General features: G+C 36.5%; 1 protein-coding gene across 5 annotated transcripts in view; it reads left to right on the top strand.

The window, feature by feature from the left end:
* Positions 1 to 15,753, top strand: part of YTHDF3 (YTH N6-methyladenosine RNA binding protein 3) — a 40,777-nt gene that overhangs the window by 393 nt on the left and 24,631 nt on the right. Inside the window, exons 1-4 of one of the 5 annotated variants that reach the window (XM_040625658.1) lie at positions 2,390 to 2,405; positions 4,621 to 4,673; positions 5,762 to 5,907; positions 8,268 to 8,353. In XM_040625658.1, coding sequence (XP_040481592.1) covers positions 5,850 to 5,907; positions 8,268 to 8,353 — 144 coding nt within the window. In that variant the 5' untranslated portion in view covers positions 2,390 to 2,405; positions 4,621 to 4,673; positions 5,762 to 5,849. Of the gene's footprint in view, positions 1 to 1,712; positions 1,886 to 2,380; positions 2,406 to 3,851; positions 3,867 to 3,924; positions 4,674 to 5,761; positions 5,908 to 8,267; positions 8,354 to 15,753 lie in introns of those variants that run through there. The other 4 variants (XM_040625660.1, XM_040625659.1, XM_008706732.2 and 1 more) reach the window with 4 other exon arrangements.

Here is a 15,753-nt window from a genome sequence, read left to right on the forward strand (position 1 = left end):
TGCCAGAAATTGTACATATCTGACCTCACTTTAGTTATCAGGAAACTAAGGCTTAGAAAAATTCAGTAATTTTCCCAAGGTTATGCAACAAATTCTAGTCCAGCCAGGAATCAAACTCAGATAGATTGGATTCCAAAGCCATGGTTTTTAACAAAGATAATTAAGGACAAGGCCTGCAAGATTTCACAAGCCTCCTCTTATATACTCTCTCCCCACGCATAGAATGCAGCAGCAAACTCTTTCACACTAATAAAGAGTGGAGGATGGGTAGACTGGAGAGACTGAGAACGAGAACTGGAAGGGTGGGAGAAGTCTTAGAAGTGGCAAGAGTGTTCAGCCTGAGCTGAAAATCCGGCTGAATCCCTGGGACCTGTGGCAAAATGAGACAGCTTGGGAAGCTGACCAGATCTGAAAAATGCCTCTCGGTTATTTACATGAAGCAGTGGACTCTCAAGGTAAGTTTCAGTTTTATTTCTCAGAGCTTCTAAAATACTGTTGCATCGTGAAACACAAAAAGAATCCTATAATCCAACAATTTTATACTTTCTCAATTATCACTTATCTGATGGCTTTTAAGAAAGGATTTAGTCATCTAAATTATTTTTTTTAGAGTCCACGTCACACCTATTAGGCAAGGAATCTTTGCCTTTATTGCAAAGATGTTATTTCAACAGAACTTTCAAAATGTTGCAAATCGGCTGCTTTGGTTTTGCCAGTTTGCAAAAAAGTAACTTAACCAGTTTCTTTCGAAACTAACTTTTACGATTGAAAAACGTCCTGTAACTATGTGTATCTTTCCCTAGATTACTTTATAACATTAGGGGAGGGGAACCCAAGTGCGGGAATTGGGTGGTAAATCTGACTCCAGAGCTTATGGATTAATTAAGAGTTTTTCTGAGCATGTACCCGGGCTTTGGTGAGAATGAACATTTGCTGGCGCACCTCCTCTCTGCGTTAGTGCCCAGAACTCTAACCCAGCCACTTTTGCTGCACGTGCTGGCTCGTGCGGTAGGCCCAGCAACTCTGTCCCGAGGGCGGTTGACTCACCCAGCCGCCCACGTGGCCTTGGATAGCCTCAGGAGGCTCTGGCGGAGGCCCGGCCGCCGTTGCTCGCTCAGCCGGGGCGGGTGCGGCTGTGGCTGCGACGCTGCAACCCACCAAGATCCGCTCCGCCACCAGGAGGGCGCCGCCGGCACTACGCCTTCGACACCGCTCTACTCCCAGGCAGCCGCCGTCTCCCGCCCCGGCCTACTTCCCGCCCAGAGCGCGAGGGCATCTCGCTCGGGCCCGCTTCCCGCTGCCTCCGCCTGCCGCGCGCCCTGCATCCCGCGAGCCACACAGAAGGAAGCCACTGAAGCGTCCCTGGAAGGTGGCGCTCGCCGCCGCACAGGCGCACTCCTTCCCCGGCGCATGCGTCCAGGGGCCGGCCAGCGGTCCCCGTCTCCGGTGACGTGGCGATGCGCAGGCGGAGCCAAGGTCGGTAGCTGGCGGGCAGGCGGGTGGGGGAGGAAGAGCGAGGTGAGCAGGGACGTCAGAGTGGAGAGCGGAAGGTCAGGGAGGCTCAGAGCGGAAGTGAGACTAGGGAGTCTGTCCGCCATTGTGGACCCGAGGAGCGAAGAGCGAGAGGGGGAAGAGGAACCTGCACGCCGAAAAGAAGGGCCCCTTTCACGGACCCCGGAGCGCGAGGCCCTCTTTCTGGCTTCTGGACGAGCGGCGGCAGCGGCGGCGGCTGGATCAGTCATTCGGCGGAGGGCGGCAGCCAACTGCTGTGAGTGCACGGGGAGAGGCCCAAGCGGCGGCGGCGGCGGCAGCGGCAGCAGCGGCAGCGGCAGCAGCAGCAGCTCTCGGGTTGCGGTGAAGAATGTCAGCCACTAGCGTGGATCAGGTGAGGGAGCAGAGGCCTCAGGCTCGGCGAAGGCCCGAGCCCTGGAGCTCCACCCTCGCGTGGGGCTTCGGCTCCTCCCCGTCGCCGCCGCTGCCGGCCCTATAACGGTGCCTTGGGCGCAAGTTGCTGCGGTCCTGCCGCCCGAGCCCGGGCGTGCGCCCTGCCCCGGAGGCTGCGGCCGAGACGGTCGGCCGCGGAGCCGCGGTGGGTGGGGGAACGACCGCTCTCCTAGGGGCCTTAGGGCACATCTGAGGGCGGCAGACGTGGGGCTGAGACCGGGCGAGCTCTGGGAGACGGATTTCGAGTGGCGGGTAGGAGGTTTAAAGACTGGGGGTGGTTGGGAAATTGGAGGCTATGGAGGATGTGGTGGGTTTTACTCCTACGCGGATTGTTGAAAATAACTTGTCTTTGATAATGTCTTTGATTAACACACTTTCTCTCTCCCCCCCCCCTTTTTTCCCTTCTCATTACCACACCTTTCGTCTTGCTGCGCAGAGACCTAAAGGGCAAGGAAATAAAGGTGAGTTTGAGTATTTTTATCTTATTTCCTAATGTTCGTCTGATGTCACTTTTAAACTTTGCCAGGGCCTTGTTTGTTTGTTTTTGCTCCAATTTTTTCGTTTGTTTTGAAATGTATGTTTAGAGAAATATTCATCACGACCGGAGCAGCCAAATGTTATCCAAAACTTCGGTAGTTCCTTGCTTGGAAGCCTATTTTATAGAAACCAAAGTGGTACAAAAAACAGTTTTCTTAGTTGTATTTCAGTTAAGGAGGTATTATGAATGTGGTGACATTTCTTTAATTTTGCAATTTATCTGTATTATGTAACTTCTACCACAAAAATTTCTCCAAATGCGTGCAGATAAGTGGACATTTTGTTCGACATTGCTGGGTTATGTTAGGAAATGCAACCTCAAGTTGTATTCCATGTCACATTAGTGACAATTGTACTCTTAACCACTGGTTCTAGTAAAGTCAGTTACAATGAGGCAGTAACATGAGAGAGATCAAAACTGAACAGGCATGTCATCTTGCTGTGTAGCCCTGATTGCAAGGTGTGACTCAATCTGGTATTTTAGAAAGGACTGGGAAGGAAAAAACAAGGTTTCTGCTCTGGCTCTACGATTTACTCTTCAGTTAAAAAAAAAAACCAAAAACCACTGAAAGTAAAGCATTTAAAAAAAATAAGTGTATTTTGAGTCTATTAATATGGAACAATACAGTCAACTGACTGAAACATTATGACATTAATCATGTGACATTAGTAAGTATAGAACAATAACTGCTTTCTTGGGATTGTGCCAATTAACATTACAGTGAATTATATATTTATAACATTTTGTAATAGGGCTTGAAATTAGACTAAATAGAATTATGCTTCCTGTTTTTTATTTCAGTTAGTAAAGTATTACCTAGAAAATAAGATGTACAATAGCTTTTTAGATATAAGTTCAAGGTCTTTATTGGTGCTCTTTATATTCTTAGGGTTTTAATTTGCCTTTGCAAATTTGAAAAGAATAGGTTCTGAGTACTCAGCTCAGTTAATTTTCTTTGAGTTGTAGTACAGTTTACTTGAGAATTTGTATATACAAGGTAAATGGCACTGTATCAGGTAGCATAAATTTATTGCTTTGTTTTGGTTAAAGATGTATTTTGGGGGAGTATATACACATTTAGAAGTTTTAATTTTTAGAGTTAAACATTTAATTTTAGAATTATTTTCTGTTTAAGTATAAACCTCAGAATTTGATATTGTTTATTTTAAATGTTTTAAAATATTTATTTGTAAATTTGAAAAGAATGATCCATTAATTTTTTTTTTTTTGCTAGTCTGCTCATGAGGAAGTATATAGAGTTGGAGATATATGAAATCTGTGGTCATTATTGCCTAGCATAAATTATTTTATCCTAGATCTGTGGGGAGGTGGCACTTTGCAAGGCTATTTGAAATGCTAAGTGTTTTGTGTTACCTGCTTTAAGGTAAGTATGCAAGTTCAATGAAGTATTTACTTGCCTGACAAAACAAAATAAAGCATCTACAGCATTGTAAGCCATTATTGAATTACTGTAAGTTTGATTGCGATGTAATCATTTCAGTTAGGTGTGTCCTAGTGATATCATTGATATAGATAAAAGTTATCTATGACAGTAATTGCATATTGACATTTATAAGTAAGTATTTTTTGGGTTGTTAAAAATTTTTTGATCCATCAGCATAACCTCTTTTAGATGTATCTAGACACACACAAAGTATTTATTTGGATAGCTCTTTATTCCAAGAAATTTTCTTTCTTTCACCCTTATTGTTCCGTTCATAGTTTTATCCATGGATAGAACGATGGACTGGGATTCCTAGGAGACCTGTGTTCTAATACTTCCTGTGGCTACTGACTTGCCAAGTGAGCTTGAACACATTGCACCTTTTGGTCAGAATTTCCCCTCTATCTACAAAACAAAATTGATAATTCTAGCTGTAAATCCTATCGAATGTTATGAGGAATTACAGTTACAGTAGTCCACTGCTCTGGTTGCCATTTTATTTGCAGGATTTGGTGTCGCCTTCCTCACCTCATCTGTTTTTAAGGTGTAGGGAGACTGTTGCCTAAGACATGGCAGGAGGGAAAAACTCTACTGGCCTAAGAGTATTGGTAATCATTGAAGATGCTTTAAAATGGTAGATGCTGCAAGTGCACAAATACACATATACATCACTTGTATTTTTATGCCCCTGCAGGGAGAATTACAAGGCGAAGGCAGCACCTCCAGTGAACTGACACAAGTAGCTATGTGTGTGTTTGAGAAAAACTACTGTGCCTTAGCTGACTTGGTTTTCAAGCTAGTAAAATTGTTTTACAGTTATTCTGTTTACTTTTGTGAAGCAGAAAGCAAAGTTATTCTTCTTGAACTACAGCCTGAGTAGTCTAAGAATATGAGTATTAAACCAGCTTCTCAAACATGAAAAATACATGTTGCTGAGGAGTTGTCAAAGTTCTGAAAGCATAATCCTTTTCAGATGACTTAATTTCAGAGATGCTGTATTTCTTTTCTGTATTATCTTCATTTGACACTATGAGCCTAACACCTGTCTTAGTGTCTTTGATTTTCTGAGTTTTTTCCTGTAAATCCTAAAGGATTTAAGTGCACTAACAGCACTACAGTTTCAAAGGAATTCTATATCAATCTCTTTGTAAGGCAAAAATGCTTTCATAGTATAAGTAATAATTCTAGGTTTACTTTTTTTGTAAGTTTGAGTTCTTTTTAGTTAATAGATTTTCTTTATGTTAAATATTAGAACTCTTTATTATCCTTGGCTAGGGTAGTACTGAAGGATAGTAGAAATTTAAGGCTAATTATTTAACTACTAGTCCATAATTAATTAATTTTTACTGGATCATAATTTAAAACTGATTTTATATCACTTTTATTTATTAATAACCAGAATTTTTGCTTGCCGGAATAAAAGGGTACCTCTCCTTTCCCTGCAGGCACCACAGATAAAAGTGTCAGATCCTGTGCTCCTAGCAGCCTTGCTACCAGCTTCCTCCTGTGCCTTAAGTGTATAAATAGACAAATATATGGAAAGGAATTTATCTTTCCCTCCTCTCTTCCCCCATCCCTTCCCAATAGAGAGACAGAATTGTTGGGTAAAACTGCAGTTTAAAAGAATTAGGTTGAATTTGGCTGTATTCAGTGTTTCAGAAAAATAGTGGAAAATGCAGTGTGTTGGCAGTATTCTTTTGTATCCTCTCCCCACACTCCCTCTGGAAATGATTGCAAAGCACTTTATTGTCATTTTAGGCTTCATTTTATTATTAATCCTCAAAACATTCCTATAAGGAGATAGAGGGTATATGGTATTGTCGCTGTTTTTGTAGGTGGGAAAACATGATGCACAGATCTGTTGACTTTCCTAACTTGATGTAGTCAGGACCAGAGCAAAGAATCACCTGGCTCCTAAGGCCCATGTTCTATCTTGATTTGACTCTGCTTCATAGAGCAGAGGAAACAGGCGAAGAATCATGTAAGTCATCTGTTCTTTTTTCCCTGAAGAACTTGTACAGACTATGGAACTGGCTTGGATATCTTTGCTATTTAATGGCTTTCAGTCTCCAAGACATTAGATTGTCATTAAGTAATGTTCAAAAACTAAAGTCTTTAAGACAGTTGAATTTCTTAAGGAAAGGTATGCTTCTGAAACTCAAGGGCTAGCTTCTTATTCAGATTCTAATTTAATGCAAATTGCTTGTCAGTATTCATGAAATACTTTTAATTAAATATTTTTTCCTTAGATTGACATACTCCTTGAATAATCTTTTAGAGCTTTTTGGACATATTTATGCATCATTTATGCACAGACTGTAGACTGTATATTTACTTAGTGCATGAGAATATTTTGTTCTTAGTCTCAGCATCTTAGAATTAGAAGAGAAAGAATAGAACAGAGGAAATGAGTAAGAATAGCACCATAATATAAATTTAGATAGATTTTAAGTGGGTACTTTTTTACTATATTAGCAGCATGGACTAAATTTCTGAGAATCTAATGAATACAAGAATTAGTTGTAATTTTGAAATGGATAGCTGTTTCAGATAATAACATATACTAGTGTCATAGTCCAGTAGTGTAGTGAGGATTTTTTTTCCAGAGGTAAGAGACAGTGTATAACCACCTTTGATAAAGGGGTGGTAAAGCCAGTGGTAAAGGACAAACAAGTATGTTAGATCTTTGGGGGTGAAATAATTAGCCCACCAGAAATAACCTAATGTACCCTCCTCTTTATTTTTGTTACTAGTGACTGTTACATATTTAAATTCTAAGGAGCGCATTTAGCTCAACCCTGGGTCTTGCAGTCCTTACCAATACAGTTAAACCACCTCAGTGGAGCCAAGATCAAGGTGACCTTCATGTTGCCCTTGTGATTTGAGGGCAATGTAGTGTCATAAGAGGTCTACTTTGAAGGCTTCATAGAGCAGTATCATTTCTTTGAGTGATCATTGCTGCTCAGTGGGTGGCAAAGAATGAAGGGATTTCACCTATCTTTGCTCCCATGCCACTGTCAGCTTGTAATACTACATTTTTGGTGATCTAAACTCTTGGAAAATTAAGGAAAATAAAGATGTAATGATGCTGTAGAGGAACACACAACTTAAATCCATTGCCCCCAGCCTTGACTTAAAATAACTTTGTGACACTGTATTTTTAAGCAGTGAATTTTCAGATACTGAAAGCGTTTTTTTTTTTTTGTTTTTGTGTCTTAAGGGATTAGTCAACATCCATAAGAAACTTTCAGCTTTTTTCATCTCACATGTGTTTCAAAAGTAGAATAGTATATTTAGACAGTGTCATCATATTAAGTTTTAGCCTTGTAAAAACTTCTGTTTATGTGGTCCTAAAGTAATTTGTAATCTTATTTGGATCTTGTAATATTTTATGTAATAATAATAGCCAAGGTTATTGAATACGGTCTTTGAATCCTCAGATGAAATGAGGTAGGTACTGTCAATAAGCTCCTTGAACAGAGAAGTAGAGTTAGAGAGGCTGAGTCACTAATTAGAGATCACCCCACCTCTCAGTGTTAGACTTGGGATTCAAACCCAGGACCTTATTTCTAGTCTGTGCTCAAAAGCACTCTGAGACAGCATTCAGAGAATAACAACTTTAAAAAGCATTTTTGGAAATGATCTCTGAACAAATACAGCATTATAAATTTTTCTTTGGTTTTCTTATGTGTTGGAAGAATAATCATGGTTATCTTTAGTGTCTTCGTTTGTACTTTTAAGTGAAAGTTTTCATAATTTTTTGGTTTAGAATTTGGGGCCTTTTTATTTAGATTTTTTAGAATTTATTCACTGTGATAACTGCTTCAATGAGTTTTAGCCACTTTCTTTAACTGGAAACATTTAAGACATTTACTCTAACTTCAGTTACGAAGGAAAGTTATTTCATTCTTTATTTACCTTTCTTGTACTAAATTATATAGAGATTTAACAAAGATAGAGAACATTCAGTAATCGATTATCTATAACACTATTTGAAGTGGTTATTTTAGATTCCAATATAGTATCAGGGAACCCTTCCAACAATTTAATTGCTTGCTACAATGTTGAAATTGAGATATTTACATTATGTTTTTTGGTAATGGGAAGTGTATATATAGTTTATATTTATGTAATCTTGGGTGTATACAAGATTTGTAAGTTTTTGGTGGCACATAAATATTTGTACCTAAATTAAGTTAAATTTTTAAGAGGATTTTTTAATAAAAAGAACAACTCAGGATAACTTTTTCTGAGTTGGTTGAAAAATATTGAAAATGTTAGGTTATTCTGTCAGTTTCATAAAGATAATTACCACACATCTAATATAAACATATTTTTTAGTTTCAGTACAAAACGGTTCGATTCATCAAAAAGATGCTGTAAATGATGATGATTTTGAGCCATACTTAAGTAGCCAGACAAATCAGGTAAGTCTGACAGTCCCATATTTAGGAAATTAAACTTACATTAGTATTAATGGATTTTTCAAATAGATATTTTAATTGAATGAGGCTAACCATAACATGTTTTAATCTAGTGTGCCTGCGTAATAGTGAATAACAGTTGTAGGTTTGTGGTACGGGAAAGTTCTTTGGAAATTCTAGGTGGCTGAAACTAGATTGTGAAAGACAAAGATTTGAAGATGGACATTATCTATATGGTATGGTTAGACTTTTTTTTTTTTTTTTTGAACTTTGAAAGAATTTAATCTTTAATGTCGCTGCCATATCTTCATAGCCCAAGCAAATTACAGGGTTTAATTAGCTACACATTTGTGGAAAAGGACTAGTTATGCCTGAAATTTTTGGTTAAATATAGTGTTTTCTCTTTTATAAGGTATTCCAATTTGATTGAAGTTTTAATACAACCAGGTAACGTAGGGAATAGAAGATTTAGAAACACGCTTGCCTTCTGTATTGTAGGCTTGGAGAATTTCATCAGATCAAATAAACTGGTGACTTTTGAGGTTCTTTTGTGTTTGGATTTTTCACAGTTAATCGTGTGGGTTTGTATACAGGTATAATTTAGATTTAAGCTTTGAAAAATGAAAGAGTATTCTTTGATCTCTTTGGTCTCTTTATACCATTTCTACATCCATTTGTTTGTTAATATAAATTTAAAAAATAAACTTTCATTATCAACCAGTTTCTTGGGAGAGAATATTCTACAATGAAACTGCTTTTGTGGTTTTGCTTAAAAAAAGATATATGAAAAATATACCATGAAATCTTAACCTAGTTTTTTTTTTTAAACTGTAAAAGAACAAGGAACCAAATATCATTGCAGGCTGTTAGAATTGTAGGGAAAGTTGAAAAGAAGTAGTTCCCAATTTGTGGTATGTAGGATTTTTCTTAGGAGTGTGAAGAGCCATGGTATGTTCAGCCTGATCTACCCCTGGGTCATTTCTCATTAGCCACCCCTTCTATCTGTTGATCTACATTCCTACCTTGTGTTGGGGGAGGGAATAAATGAGAAAGAATAAAAATGGGTGATAAAATCTATAAATGTTTGGCTGCTCATAAAAGAATGAGAAAATTCATTTCATACTTATATAATCTAACTTTATGATCTTAGTAACAAATTTACTTTCCACTTAAAGGCTGTGAAAGAATGTATAACTGAAAAATAGGAAGATCATTGTTTTGAATTGCAGTGCAAATTTTAAAAGAAATGTTCAGTATTCTGTTATTTGGGCCCGTACAGTAATCTCAGTTAACATCTCTTACGGAAGTGTTTCCAACTTTTTTTTTTTTTTTTTTTTTTTAGAAATTCTGATATTACGAAGTATAGTAGATATTTTCTCGAAAAGGTCTTCATAATCAGATAAGTTTGGGAAATTGTTTTAAATATTAAATAATTGAATTTTTTTACTACTTGATTTCATACTTTATGTGTTATAATGTAAAATGATTTTCTAAGACAAGGATATAGTTCTGAAGATCCTCTGACTGACTTGTTCAACCTCTGTTTTCAAGGAATTTTAATGGAATGTAAATGTTTGGGAATTGCAACCAGTAAGAATCCTCTTTTTTTACTTGGTAACAGATATTATATAATTTATTTGTCACAGGGGCTTAGAAGATTGTTTTTTTTTTTGCATTCCACAGAGGTGCTTCAGGTTTGCCTAGGGAAAACCAGGGGAGGGTACTCTTGATCCCACCCCTGCAGCAACCAGAGCTATGCTTTGCTTTTTATTTGTTTTATATATTGGAATGCTGCATAAGATTGCACTTGTAAAACAAACAAACTTTGACAGTGTCAGAAAACCATTGTTTTTGAACAAAGAGATGTATTTAGTGAACCCAATTTTTAAATCGTACCATAAAAGTTTCCTTATGTTGGGACAAAAATATCTGTAAAAGATTTGTTTTAATGTGATGTTTAAGTAGAAAATCTTATGCTTTCTACTAATTAAATTTTTTTTATGATATTTGAATGTATATTCATGTGTTATTTAAAGAGAAGTTTTAAAATTTGGTTCCAGTAAGGCTGTACTATCCTCCCTCTCCTTGTCAGTACTAATGAATAGGTTTTTAGCAATTAGCTTTCTATAATACTAAAAGTAATTATCTGTAACCAGGGTACATATTTACCTTTGAAAGAGTACTCACACTATAGAATGTTGAAAACTGGGTTTATTCGAGAGAAAAATTGAAAATTATCTGAAGTCTTAGAAATGATTTGTATAAGAATTTAAGTTACTTATAACAACACCGAGATTAAAAGAGAAAATTTTTAAAAATGGACCTTTTAAAGCAGGTTAGTGAAAACTGGAATTATTGGTGAGATATCTCAAGTAATTAGTTACATATTAAAATTATGTAAGCATTTATTGTTCCTTGTTCTGATCTAGCTGAAATGATTAATTAAAAAATGTTTCAATTAAATGTGTAATATGTCTTTAAAATTAAACTTCTTCATCTGATTTTAATATTATGAAGTAGAAAAATAGACCTTTTGTCTGGAAAAGTGTTTAATTTTTGGGCTAATGATTTAAATTGTTTTGTATACTTTGATCTAATTCAGATCAAATCCAGGGATACTTTAAAACAGGTTGTTGGCCTTCTGTGGTAGCATATTCTATTTTCTAGTGCTCAGTTTCTTAAGGGATAATTTTTATAGTTATTTGAAAAGTAAATGTTCATCCTTCAGGTCTTAAAATTAGTTCTCTAACGTTCCTCAGAATAATCGGATGATTAAGTTGATTGGAAAATTCAGGTTTAAATGGTACTGTTAAAGATGCCATATAATTTGTACATACGAATTTGAAGAATAACTTGGAAAAATGAAGTTTGAGTTTGAGTTCCTAGCCATGTTTGTCAGAGAAGTGGAATAGAGAACTAAGAAAGTAAAAAATATTTTGAATTTTGTTATTTATTTTCCCTGCCATCACTGCCCTTAGTTCACATTTTCATTATTTTTGCCTGTTGGAGTGATTTTCTAACTAGTAATCCTGTATTGCCACTCAGCAATCTTCTTAAAGCCCCCAAGGCTGTGCCAGTGTCATGTTAAAGAGTTACCACAGCTTCACAACAGTGCCTATGTTTGTTATATGAGTGCCCTTAAAGTTGCTCCATTTCCCTCCCTGCCTTGTCTTTGGTCAACTTTCTCCATCTAATTTGCTTAAGGAAATAGGAGTCACTGTTTTTTAAGAATATAAATATTTTCTGAATATTTTCTTTCATGATCTCAGTCTTCGTATTTGTATGTATGATCTGTATACACACACACAGACTCCCATATCTATCCCTTGATGAAGTCTCTTCTGATTCCCCCAGTTACTTGCTTCCCTGCTCTTTGTACTAGAGTGCTTGTTTTGCTTTGTTTGTACTCCCATTACAGTACCTATCAAATTGTAGGGTGTATGTGTCTTCCCCACTAGACCTAGGAAGTGTTCCAGGTCAGAATCCATGTTCTTCATTTTTTGTCTCCAGTGACTGGCACTGTATCTGGCACATAGTAGTCATTTATTAAGTATTGAATTGATGGATTGGGTTATCTGCTAGAATAGGGAACAAAGAATTACAGTTGATGAAATATTTAAGTTAACTGGGTACCATGTATAGTACTTTTTTTGGTGACATCCTTGTGATTAGATATGTGTAGAGTATACTTTTTGAAAAGTAACAATAATATTTTTTAAAGTTTTAAAAGAAAATACACAAGTATTTTGTCTTTGAATACTTTGAAAGTATTCTAAACTTCACTTTTTAATTCAGAAGTAAGTTCTGGAGTTTGAAGTACCTCAAGTTCTTAATGGAAAACAGTTTTTGTTTTTCTCTGAACAAAGGTGATTTTATTGGTGAATTATGCCTTTTCCTTTCTAATTGAACTTCTGGGATATTTATAGCGTCTTCTTTCTTGGAAAGAAAGTAAAAATGGATCTTAAGTTTCTGTGTGAAAGACTAGCTATAATTGAGTTGTATTAAAACGTCTCAAGTCAGAGCAGTAATCATGAACTTCCTGTTCAAGTTTTCTTCTAGATATTGGAAAAACAATTGCTCTATATCATAAGGCTAAGAAATAATAATTGATACTAAAATTCTAAGGAATTTCTTTTAATTTTTTCTGTATTTTAGTTTCAAATTTAAAAAAACTAGGGATGCTTGGGTGGCTCAGTCAGTCAAGCGTCTGTCTTCGGCTCGGGTCATAATCTCAGGGTCCTGGGATCCAGTCCTTCACAGGGCTTGCTTCTCCCTCTGCCTGTTGCTCTCTCTGCTTGTGCTTGCTTTCTCTGACAAATAAATAAAATCTTAACAAAAAACAAAAACTAAAGGCCTTACTCCTATACTTCCATATAGCACTTTGTAGTTATCACGATAGATTTTTAAAAATCTTTACAATTGATAAAACCAGCAGATATCCCCATTTTACCAACAAAGTCAGGGTTAGAGAAGTTACATGATCTGATGAGATCACTGACATAGAAAGTAAAAGATTAAAGAATTGAGTCCATCATCATACCATGAGTTTATACTCTTAAGATCTGGAGTAGGTCTGAAATTATATCATGTGTTTGGTGATTAATTTACATTTTGAAGGGGCAGGTTAAGGTGTATTAACAAATATAACTATTGTTGATTGAATACTCAGTGTGTCTTAGGCACCATATCTTTACTTCCTCTTAGTAGATGAGAAAACAATTCACAGTCTAAGTAACTTGGCTACTTTCACATAGCTGATAAGTACCTGGGCAGGGATTAAAGTTTCGATACCTCATGGCTTCACTTCAACCTTATGTTAAATGGCCTGTCCAGATTGTGTTCTAGGTTTATGCTGTGGGTAAAGGGTCTGTGGATCTGTTGTTACACGTGTGTTTCATTCTATTCATTGATTTTTTTTTATCACTTTATGTATTTATAATTGATGTTATTTTTCCCCTTCTAAATAGTTCTTTGACCATGAGGGAAACATCAAACATTTCACATCGTTTGGTTTGAAGGTTGCATTATCTTTAAAGAATATAGTAAATTTTCACTTTAACTGACTTCAGTTGTTATTTTCCATCAGTAAGTGGAACTTCTGTTCCTCTTCACTACCAAGGTAGATTCCTCTGATTGATATTCCACATAGCTGGCAGTTAAAAATTTGTCTTAAATTTAGCAGAACATGTTTTTAAATATTTCCAGTTACGGTCGAAGCTCTAATTCAAAATGTGTTGACCATATCTTACTTTGAAACTCTGAAAGTTTCCTATAGCTTTGTTCTTACTAGAACCCAAAATGAAGCATTGCCTTTAGAAGCTGGTTAAGTACTTTGATGGAGCTAAGGAAAAAAACATCTCACTCAGCTGAAACTACTGAAAAAACTGTAAAAATAAATGGTTAGTGTTGTTTGATAAACTGCAGAAAGCTAGCCATTTACCCAAGATACTCAAGAAGTATAGGTGGTAGCAGTAACACTGGACAGCTCTATAGTAAGACAGGGGTAGCAGTGTATCTCTGCTTATTAGCCAGAGCTGTCTGTTTGATAGCACTTGTGACTAATGGAACACATTTTAAAGTAATTTAGACTTACTATTTTGATAAAATCAATAATTTACAGGTGAAGTAGTAAAAAATTACAATTTAAAAAAATAATTGAAAAGATACCTAATAAAAGCCCCCATAGCCAAAAGACTTTGGGCCTGGTCCAGCCCCATAGGTAACAGAGTTGGCAGAATTTGTTTTCCCATTCCCCAGAGAAAATTGGCTTTCTGTTTTTAGAAATTAGCACAGATTAGATAATCAGTTAAAACAGAGTGGACAGACTGTAGCCTGGGGATCATATCCAGTCTATGCCCTGTTTTCTTTGAAAAAAACCACTAAGCTAGTAGCTTTTTAAAGGGTTGTTTAAAAAAAAAAAAAAGAAAGAAAGATGACTGAGTGATAGCAACTAGAGATTATTTGGCTTGCAAAGCTTGAAATATTTACTCTTTGACCTTTAGTTTGCTAGCCTCTGAATTATTATGGACGTAGAGAAGTTAGGAACTTGGTAGGTAACTGCAAAATTCAGCATTTGTGATGGTGAAATAAGAATATTCAGTGTTAAGTTAGGAGTGTAATTTTGCAAAAACTTGACTGTGAGGAATGAACTTTAAAAACTTTCTACCTCGGGGTGCCTGGGTGGCTCAGTTAGTTAAACATCTGCCTTAGGCTCAGGTCATGAACTCCAGGTCCTGGGATTTGAACCCCATATTGGGCTCCCGGCTGAGAGGGCAGTCTGCTTCTCCCTCTCCCTCTGCCTCTCCCACTGCTTGTGCTCTGTCTCTCAAATGAATAAATTTTAATAAATAAATAAAAATAAAAACTTTCTACCTGATCTGATTCCAAATTTCAGTGCCAGCATTCTAAATTAAAGTTTGAAACTGATTGCCTCCCTGTTCAGCACAGCTCTCTTGCTCTTCCCCCATGTGGAATTTATGTACTTCCCTGTGTTTTGTGTCTCTTTAACTGTAGGTTTTCTTTTAGAATGAATGTACCAGTATTTTTGACAGTGTAGATATTCAGTTTGTGTTTGGTTGAAATAAATAATAAATAAAAGGATCTTTTTAGTAATTTAAAAAGATAATTTTAAAAATATGTTAATCTGTTATATATATGTTATGCTGGCTGACCTGTTCATTTTTATTAAGCTTTTTAGAGTTTTCCGTCACAGGGACCTCCTTGTCACTGTGAAGCCCAATGAGTACTTTATTTTTAGCAAATAATTTAGTGGTCAGATTACACACGTGTGTGTGTGTGTGTGTGTGTGTGTGTGTGATCGTCATGGCTAGTAAAGTTTAACCGTTACTAATTTCTTCAAGATTTTTTTCATTGATCACCATTGTTGGTGACCGTGAGCTTTCCTCGGGCTTCTCTTGTATTAAGCAGTCAGTATTTCCAATGTTGGTCTGTGTGATGACACCAGTACTGTTGTTGTGTTTCCAAAAATGTTCATTTCCTTCATCCTAATATTGTGAGTATTCTTTGAATATATTTTTAAACGTAGTTAATAATTATGTAATACAGTTAAAGAATATGTTCAATTAAATTAGTAAACAGTAACCCATTTATTTTCCATTTTGAATATAGTAAACTATATTGAGTATATTTAAGAGTCTTTTTTTTCTTTAAATAGTACTAAGTGACAGAGTTGTTTTTGTTTTTAAGTCCAAGCTTTGCTGGAAATACTCAGCAAATCTATGTCACAGTTACTAATTTATTTTTTATTTTTATTTTTTTTTAAAGATTTTTATTTATTTATTTGACAGAGATAGAGACAGCCAGCGAGAGAGGGAACACAAGTAGGGGGAGTGGGAGAGGAAGAAGCAGGCTCATAGAGGAGGAGCTTGACGTGGGGCTCGATC

The sequence above is a fragment of the Ursus maritimus genome, unplaced genomic scaffold (genome assembly GCF_017311325.1).
Source record: "Ursus maritimus isolate PB19 unplaced genomic scaffold, ASM1731132v1 scaffold_9, whole genome shotgun sequence".
Classification (NCBI taxonomy): domain Eukaryota; kingdom Metazoa; phylum Chordata; class Mammalia; order Carnivora; family Ursidae; genus Ursus; species Ursus maritimus.